General features: G+C 40.8%; 1 protein-coding gene and 1 long non-coding RNA gene across 12 annotated transcripts in view; one reads left to right on the forward strand and one right to left on the reverse strand.

The window, feature by feature from the left end:
• The window catches only part of THOC2 (THO complex subunit 2), a 50,289-nt gene extending 47,136 nt beyond the window's left edge, over positions 1 to 3,153 (reverse strand). For 9 of the 11 annotated variants that reach the window (XR_001331957.2, XR_015773912.1, XR_015773913.1 and 6 more), the window contains exon 1: positions 2,980 to 3,153. Coding sequence is in view for 7 of the 11 variants with exons in the window: in XM_005530007.3 (XP_005530064.1) it covers positions 2,980 to 3,041 (62 nt within the window). In the remaining 4 variants the exon portion in view is untranslated. Of the gene's footprint in view, positions 1 to 2,547; positions 2,703 to 2,979 lie in introns of those variants that run through there. The other 2 variants (XM_088062890.1, XM_088062891.1) reach the window with 2 other exon arrangements.
• A 167-nt stretch (positions 3,154 to 3,320) lies between these two features.
• On the forward strand, positions 3,321 to 9,781 carry LOC148183070 (uncharacterized). Its single transcript, XR_015773848.1, has 3 exons — positions 3,321 to 3,581; positions 7,078 to 7,131; positions 9,703 to 9,781. It is a non-coding gene; the product is annotated as an uncharacterized LOC148183070 (long non-coding RNA).
• The last annotated feature ends 45 nt before the right edge of the window (positions 9,782 to 9,826 follow it).

Here is a 9,826-nt window from a genome sequence, read left to right on the forward strand (position 1 = left end):
CCTTGCACGACCAAGGTTACAGTGTTGAGTTAAAATAACAAGCTGGAAGTACCAGAAAGATCAGGTCTCAAAATTTCACATTTGCAAAATATTAGGCTTTAGTTTATATTGAGACTTAACATACTGCATGAACTGCCATGCAGGCACTTATTAAAGCCCTCCATCCATGCTAAAGGCTCCTTCCTGTGTTGACTCTGTCACAAAACAAGGTAAGGTGCCAGTCACTATGTGTATTATAAATGTTCATGAGGGCTGCAGCCATAGACCAGCATCTTGCTGTTGAAAACAGAACAGTTTTCCTACAGAGATAGTACACACAAATAGGTCAACAAAGAGTCCAGCCTGAGCAGCATAAGTAGTCACCCTCAGATTTCATCTGCACACTAGCATCTGGCAGTAACAAATAAATGTACATAATTAGAGATGGATCTCAACAAAAAAGCAACATGTAAGATGACCACATCCTGACCAATGTAGTTTTGGCAGGTACATACACTTGAAACTACCACATTTATGTATTTTTATGAGATATTATTAAACATCGGTAGTTTGATTAATTAAATTCAAAGTTTGTACTGTTTTGAACAGTATCTTGGAAGCAAATGGTCACCACTGCATTACTCATGTCATATATGTACATTAGAGTACATTATAACTCTAAGAGACACAAAATCCTTACCTTTGATTTCTGGCTAGTACTGTTAAACCATGACAAGTTGATCATATAATTAAAAATATCACACCATTAAAAAAAAACAAACAAAAACAGTTATCTTAAGTATCCATTATTAATCCCAGTAGAAACTGAATTGCCAAATTAAAACAAACCATTTCCTTCTCTCAATATAGTTTCATATTCCTCCAAAACACAGAAATGTGTTTTTATTTAGGTAACTACTAGCTGCCAAAATACTATCTCAACTTATCTAGCCAAATCATGTAAGCCATTTCATGCTCCAGCATCTTCTTCCATAAAAACTAATCTTTTTCTACTAATTATGAAGAATTTTTGTAGGCATTTAAATGCCTATAAAAATCTTTCTAAATTTTTTTAATTCTTCTATTTGCTCATAACATCAATTTTGTCCTTCTGCAGCACCCTTCCCCTTCCCACTTTTCTAACATCACTATAATGCATTATCTTAACTTTGACCCACAAAGACCAAGAGTGAACTTAGGCCTAGACCTAATTTTTTTTCTTGAGCATACTGATATTCGATAAATAATTCAATAAAAATAAGTAGTGTTATTGCATTTATTCCCTTTTTACTTTAATGTTTAAAAACATTTAATGTGTTTCACTCTGAAATGATAGCATCCTAGCTCTGTTTTCCTCTAGTAATTCAGAAGATAGGAAGTTTTGGAAAAAGAAACAAAAAGTCATGTACTGAAGACTCTCCCAATAAAGCTGGCTTCCTAAAAGTTATCTAAATATCAACAGGTATATACTTTAGATTCTAGAAAGTAAGTTCATGTATATCCTTGGATTTATAAAGCTACCACTGTGAAACCTGACAACTGTGATCCAGACACAATTACATTTCTTTTAAAACATACGGCCTCATCTGCAAACTTCTCTTTAAGTCGTGTCTAGAACATCATTTATGTATTCCAAATGAAGTGAGAGTACCACAAATACAGGAATCCAGCTAATCATTTTGTTTTATTGGTCCCACAGCAGATGAACACTTTCTTCCCATCATGTTTAAGAAGTACTGCTCTGAGGGGAGAGAAAAATCCTAAAAGGTTTTATCATGGTCAAAAGCTGAGGTAAGTTGCCTCTTACAAAGCTCAGTGCTGAGAATCCAGTGAGAACAGTACAGTTGCTATTACACCATCAGCTATGAAATGTCTGTCCTCTTGCAAGCTCCACACAATCCCTCCAAACGTTCAGTTTGCATATTAACACGATAATGGTTCCAGCATAACTCAAACCAAAAATTACATGACTATAAAGGGGGCACCCTTCACTACAAAATGGTAGCTCTGGAAAGAACAGTGTTTTTGTGCAGGGATTCTCTACATTCTCGAATCTCCAACCCACTGCCATTTCCTTCACGCACAAGGAAGATTCATTGCCAAAGCTGCACAACCTTTCAGAAGACGTGAACAAAAGAAAATAATAAAATGAGTGATTATCAAGAAGTGTTTCTCTAAGTGATCCCCTTCAACATCCAGATTTAAAATTGCAGGATTTCTTACTTACAAAAAAACCCAAAAGCATATAGAAGAATTACAATAAGAGCATGTAAAAAACATATAGTTAGTGCAGAGGACATCCCTGTTTAGCGGTGTAACATGAAATGACCAAACTGGTAAATTACTCCCTGAAGAGATGTACTCCTAAATCACAACATTTAGTGAACCTGTCACAAAGATGGCTTAAAACAGGCACAGGTCCAGAATGGAAAGCTCCTGGCACACCTGGATTAATTTAAGAGGTTGCAACCGAACCTCTCCGTGCACAAAGGTTACTTTGTAGAATAAAACAAGCATGACTACGTGATCGTATTTTGCCTGGATCAAAGAATACGGAGCCGGTCGTACCGGAATCGGTAAAAAGGTGGTAACGGGGACTCAGGCCTCTGCCACAAAGGTCAGTATTGCAGAGCCAGCGACACAGGAACGCTTCAGGGTCCGTATTACCACAGGGGGCGGCTGAAGACGAGCCCGACTCCCGACCAATCTGGCCCAGAGAGTGGAAGGGGGCGCTCGGGGGGCCGGGTAAGCTGGGCCCAGCTACGGGGGCCGAGCGTCGGCGGAGGGCGGCAGCACCCGGCCGAACCGGATGGGAGAGCGGCCCAGGCCCTCCTCCCAACCACGGTTTCGACCCTACGCCCAGCAGCAAGGACGCAGCCCCGACCGATGTCCTCTCCGCCGTTCCCTAGCCTCTCCAGGCCAGCGAGGCCCAGGCGTCCCCGCCAACCTCCAGCGGGCCGCACCGCCCCATCCCTCCGCACGGCCAGGCCCCGCACTCACAACTCATTCTTGCCGCCTTTCTCCCAGTTCTTTATCCACTCGGCTGGGAGCAGCGCCGCCATCTTCCCCGTGTAGCGCCGAGGGCCCGGATGGAACAGCGGCGGCGCCGGGTCAGAGGGGACGGACGAGCCGCGAGAAACCGCGGGATACGGCCGCGCCGTGCGGAGAGCCGGCGGGGCGGACTGCGCCTGCGCGCGGGGGCGGCGAGGCGGTGCCACGACCGCGCGTGTGCGTTAGAATGGCGGGGCGGGGCGCGGTGCTTCCCGCGCGTGCGCGTTAAAGCCGCGGCGGTGCGTGTGTCGTCTGCGCGTTAGAGCCGTGCCCTGCGTATTCGAACCGAACCGAGCCGTGCCCCGCCCATTAGAGCCGTGCCGTGCCGTGCCGTGCCGTGCCACGCTGCGCGCGTTTGAGCCGTGCTGCGGTGTACTGTGCTGCGCGTATTGGAAGCATGGTGCGCGCAGCAGAGCGTGGGGTGGGGTGCCTCGTGTGTCGCGTGTGCGTCGCAGTCGCGGGGCGCCGTGTCCTGCGCGTGTGCGTTGGGCGCCGCCAGCCCCGCGTACGGCGGAGGTGCGAGACGCCTGCTCGCAGAAATGCCGAGAACGGTAAATCGTTTGAATAAATAAACGGTTAAAAAGGATTTGTGTAAAACTTACTGTGACGCATCTAAATGGTCTTTCAGATACAAGCATTTAGGACAAACAACTTATGGATGTCATATTCCGAGTGTCATCCCAAATGCGTGTGCCTATTTTGTTGCATGTCGCTCATCTCCATTAAGTTTCCGCAAGTTGTTTTGTGTTCCTTTCTGTTGCTAATTGGGATATAAGGGTTAAACTACTCCATGTGGTCAGGCAGCACATGTTTTTGGTCTTTCCAGACATTACTCTTTCCTCAAGTCTTTATTTCACCTACGTTCTCAGTCTTGTACGTGCTTCCTCCTCTACTGTAGTGTAAATTGCTTCACAAATTTGATGAAACTTCAGAAAATGGGGAATTCGAAATAAAATCAAAAGGTGAGGCCTCAGCGCCCCTGTACCAGTGGCAGCACTGCTGTGCTCTCTGCCTTGTGCTGTGTTCCCTGCACTGAACTGAAACATACAGCTTGCCAGCCCTTGGTGTAACAGCTTTGCATTCACAAAATAGCTCTGATCAGAAAGTCTAGCATTTCATCAAATCTACATAACTCTACCTGAGAGAGGAAGTAGTGTTGTTTCAATTATTGTTCACAGCCAGCTCCTGCAAGCTGTGTATTGTGTAGAATGCTGCTGTTCTTGGGCCCTATGACTAACACTTACTACAAGGGGATCCCTTACAGCCCATAAACTCTGAACTAACACAGGTAATAGAGGAGGCAAATTCTCTGCTTCTCATATTTTTAATTAGATAAATTAAAGGAAAACATTCCAAGCATAGCATATGGAGTGTGATAGGAGATACACTCAGTTTGCAAGTGCCTAATCTATTTATGATAGGTTATTTTTTCTTAAAAAATTAAATATATGTAAACCATATATGTAGATGATAAGAGGCACAGAATTGCTGGCCTAAGGAATAACATGAGAGGGTGTTATAAGCAAATACAGTAAGTCGATTCAGAAGATAAGCCTAAGAAACACATAAATAAAAAACAAGAATCTAGGAAAATATATTAGGTGCAAGGATGTATGTAAGGTCTGAATGTAAAAATGTGAGATTTTGCCTTCATGATGAAGAGGAGGAGACAGTCATGGAGAAATGCAGTAGAATAAAGCCATGAAGTCATTACAGAAACAACAGGTTAAATCATGAGTTTACTTGAGGAATCTAAACCACTTCTTTCTTGAAGTATATTAGTAACAGACTGAGACAGGCTGAAAATAGAAGACAGTATATGCAATGTAGAAATACATGACAGAAACAATTTTAAAATCTACTCTGAGAAGACTTTGATTCCACAATATTTCTAGGGTACTATACAAAACATCTGTGGTAGAATACATATGACATATAAGCTCTAAAACATAGTCATGCATTTTAATAAAGTAAATTAGGCAAAGCAAAATACTTTTAAGTATGTACCAATTCCTCTTCAGAATAATATATTTTTGACAGAGTAGTCTTTGTTCCAGGCTATAAAGTGATACTTAGTTTTGATTTATCCTTGCTTTTGTGGTGTACATCTTTATGTAGTGAAATGTCTTGCTCAGTACCACCTGATTTTAGCTGAATTGTGAGGAATTCCTAGGTTAAAAAATAAGACTTATATTTTAGTTCTATAAAACAGCCCTTATAGTTTATTCTTCATCTTTTCATGAGGCTTTTGTGTCCTAGAAAAAGCACCCTGGGCATCCCAAGATTTGTACAAATGAGTCAGAGTACCTTGTTAAAAGCCAGGATGGTTTTGTGTTTGCTTCTGTTATTTCTACAGGTTGGCATTTACCTTTCTAAATAATGCAATAAAATAAAATTTTGAAAAGAAGGAAAAATGATGCCTGCAAAGGCAGGATATGTCACAGCATAGTCTTAAGTCACCTACTGTGCTTCCTGCCTGAATAAAGAAGTAGTCTGAAGGCTTTGTCCCAGCTACATTAAAGGAAATGCCTGTGTCACCACTGTGGTAACAGCTGGATAGCAGCGGGAAGTTATTTAACTGAACAGTAAATACAGGGTTTTCAAGGGTGTAGTACATTACCCAGCAAATACATAGCTAGAAAAAAATATCAGTGGTAATTGGATGTTATAAAAATATATTTATTCCTGGTTTTCTAAATAAATACTACAGACATCCATTTGGAGACCTGGAAATGAGCAAAATCAGAAGAAGTAAAGCATCCAACAGCTCATTTCCTCTATATTAACCAACTCCATGGAATTCAGGTGGCAGGGCACAGCTTTATTATCTGCTCTGAGTGCTTTACTTTTTCTGCACAGATAATTAAGAATGACTTTGGAATAAAATGTCTTTTATTATTTTTGTATCAGGCACTTTTGCATCATGTCCATGTAAAAATTAATTGTTCTAAATTACCTTTTTTTTTTTTTGTAACAGTAATTGTTTCATGATTGCTCCTGTTCTTTTTCTCTAGACATTTCCTAGATTCTCACACAGAAGAAATAAAGGTACAAAGGATGCATAATTCCACATTATTCAGAGGATTTCGATTTGGTAAATGCTGTTTAGGCAAGGAAGAATCCTAAACATTAGCTAATTCTGGCTGTTTCCATTGATCTGGACAACTGGAATGAGAAGCATTCTCAGACTGTGATTGTCAAACACAACTTGCAAATTTCGGGTTTTTTCATAGCTAAACTCAATGTCACTGTATCATCCTGAGCTATAAAATATCACAGATTTAGTTAAGATCAGTGAATATGGAGGATGACACCATTTTGGAGAGCTTTGCTTGTTTTCAGCTCACAGAAATCAGACAGAGTTGTTTGCTTTTCTTTACCACTTGCCAACACAGCCAAGAGCCAACTGTAGATTTAGGTTCCATTTCCAGGTCCCATTGACCAAATTTCTGGTCAAGGCTTAACTTGTTGGTTGTGTGTATATTCACACAACCTGCTGATGAATAATGAAGGGCAGAAGGACTAAATTAAACTTCTGCATAATGCCTGTGAACAAGGGGCTTTGTTAAAAATGGTGCTGGAAGCAATGCCTGAAGTAATGTGATTGGAACAGCAGTTATTTGCTTGACAATATGTTTCACTCCTTCAGTGTGTACTTCTCTCCCATCAGAGCATATAGCTCTAAAGAATCCAGTTCGGTTTTTTCTGATTATCATTGACAAGGAAAGACAAAAAGACCCCCACACACAATCTCTGTTTTAGCAGCAGCAACTTTGAGCAACAGAGAAAGCTACAGAAACAGGGAACAGGATAATTACTTCTTTAATCATGGTATCACCAAATGGCAAAATGTTGGTGTAGAAGTGGAGATCTAGTAAGACCATTGCTGCTGGGATTTATTTGAAGAATGAAGAACAGCTGATCTAATGGGCCTTACTACCAGCCTGTGCTGGAGCCATTGCATTGACAATTCCTGCTTGCCTGCTCTGAAGAATGATGGTACAATAAAAAATTAATACATTAATTAAGCAATATTTTGTCTTCCAGTGAATACACCTTCCTTGAAAATGCCATATCAAGGTCAATTACTGGAATTTCAAGGTAAGAGTGTGTAAAGTGTGGAAATATTAAAAAATCTTTGAATTGTGCATATTTTGCAAGCTGAGCAGTGACAATATCACTGGCAGTGTAATTTGGAATATTGTAGTGCTTTCGAAGTCCAGTAATCCAGAAAAGTAGAGTACAACTTGTAAGGCTCACAGTTCATCATTCAGTCATTGATCTAGTAGATCTGGATATTCTTCAGGATGGCTCTGTTTCCTTACACCTCTTGGATTACACATATCTCACAGAAAATGGGATGGCTTATTGCACTTTGCTGACAAAATCCCTTTTGAAACTTTAGTCTGTAATAAGCCTGTGGTCACACAGACAAAGGGTTTGTTGTATAAGCTCCCTGTCCAAGTCGGCCCAGTGTTGGGAGAGCCAGGCAGTCCATGCTGATGTCCCAGCAGCTCTGCAACCTGTGCTTACAATTTGTCCTTCTGTCCCTCTCCTCTGGCCTGTGTGCAGAGAAGCTCCAGGTGGGTGGAGCCTCTGGAGAGGATTGTCTGGGTGCTAATGATGCAGGAAATGTAGGAAGCCATCATTTGCAAACAGTCACCACTTATGTGTGGGTGGACAGTACTTGCAGTTTGACAGAGCTATTGGTTGGCTGTTAATGAAGTTAGCAGGCACTTATCCCTTGGCATAGGTGGTCTATTTTGAGGGCTTAACAGTATTAGTGCATTGGTAGTGAGAGAATATGAAAGTTTGAAGGTAAAACCTGAATTTGGTAAATCGGGATCTTACTAACACAGTCCAACCCTTGTTTGGGTTATGTTACCCAGATACCAGGTATGTTAAAATGAAAGTGTGTCTGGCTAATGATAATCATGTCAGAGAAATTCTAAACCCCTACCTAAACTTGAGGTTTGCAAACTGTTAGGAGTCAAAGAAGCTTTTTCTGGAACGTTCAGTCAGGATTCCTCGTTCTTGATCCCAGCCAGGAAAGCAGTCTGGGGCACCTTGTCCGTTGCTCTTTGTTCTGCTGCTTCATCTCTTTCAGATAGTTTGTGTGAGTTCAAGGTCAGAGGATACTTAATTAAATACACCTGCTTTTGATGTGTGAAGAATGTATTTTTTAAGCTTCTACAGCAATGTAAAGCATTTAATAAGCTTACTTTGCTAAGATTTGGATGGTGATATTGAGTTGCCCACATATATAATAACTCTCAGACATTATCAACAGGATTTGGGGATAATTAATGACCGAAGTGATCAGTTAAAGGGACATGTTTGTTACATAGCATTCCTCTTTGTTTCTCTCTGTCTCTTTTCACCTGTCAGGGCATACATGTGGAAGCATGCAGGAAATAGGCAAGCATTGCCTTGAACTTGCCATTTTTCTACTTATTGTATCAGACTTACATAGTACCTGTGTGCCAGCACTAAAATTCCAGCATGAAGGAGTTATGAATAGAAAACCATGTATGTAGTCATATGTCACATGCTTGCTAAGTCAAAAGTTCCAGCTCTTAAAAACGAGATTCACTTAATAAATTATAAAAAGAATTTAATATAAATAAAAGACAATTAGGAGACATAAGAAATAAAGCAAAGGGTTAAAACGGCCGGGTGCCCTGGCGCCTTGCCAGGAACACACCTGGTATCTCAGGGATACCCTTTTTATCCCCTCCTGCTGTGAGGGGTTAATGCATATTCAAGCATGTCCCCTCCCTGGTTCCGCCTTTTTGGATCATGCTCTTCACAGTTTTATTTTCTGCTGGTTAACATATATTTTTTGCTGGTCATCATTATTCTTGCTGGTCAGCATTTTTCTGGAGTTTGGTTTCCTTTCTTTTTGCAAATGGTCAGGGTAGATAACAGTCCGGGGCCGTCATCCTTCCCCTGAGGTCAGCTGGGTTTCATATCTTCCGCTGATAACAGTTTGGCCTCTATTGTTCTCCTGATAACAGCTTGGGCCCCACTGTCCTTGCCCTCTGGGGTTTCCTTGCCTTGTACCTAGGAAATTCTTTTAAGCTTAAGACTTGTTAGCAAGAAAAAAGTACATACATAGCTAAAAAGTATTTAACATATAATATTCATCTGCGAAAGCCAATATCACAATACAAATTTATAACACAGCTCTAGATAATTATTTCTTGCATTAATCAGTTTGAACAGAACTAAGATAAATCATTAGTTGCATTTTCCTCTTCATCTGGCATTTATCTTAGCTTGTCTGTTCAGGGGATTGTGAAGGAATGTAAACTGTTTGTCTCTGATTTGACATGACACAGAAGTGAACTTAGAAGTAGTTTCAGCAGCAGCATACTAAGTCATCAAAGGAAGATTTGATTTTTACATGTTCAGATGCTAACTTTCCCACAGGGAATTATCATGTATATATGTATTATCAAGTTCAGTGCTGTTGCCATTATTTTATTGTTTTAGGTTTAATCAGAAGGTATTTTATTGCATTGTCTGATGAACAATGGATGTGGAAGTTATAGGAATGTTTGTCCTGCATAAGATTTCATTGCTGAAGCTGAAAAGGCACATCAGGTTTTTTCAGCTTTTCCTGTTTCTGTACTATAATTATGCCTCTATTTTTCTCAAACTTCCCTTCAGACTCCTCCACTGCCTTCATGCAAATGTAACACGAATGACGTTTATCACCTGCTTGCAACAAAAAGAAAGAAAGAATGTGCTGTAATACTAAATGCTGTGGATAAAGAGAAAGAGTGTCCTACTG

This window comes from Pseudopodoces humilis, chromosome 15 (genome assembly GCF_049639895.1).
Source record: "Pseudopodoces humilis isolate 2021_Gansu_Grassland_sample_001 chromosome 15, ASM4963989v1, whole genome shotgun sequence".
NCBI lineage: Eukaryota > Metazoa > Chordata > Aves > Passeriformes > Paridae > Pseudopodoces > Pseudopodoces humilis.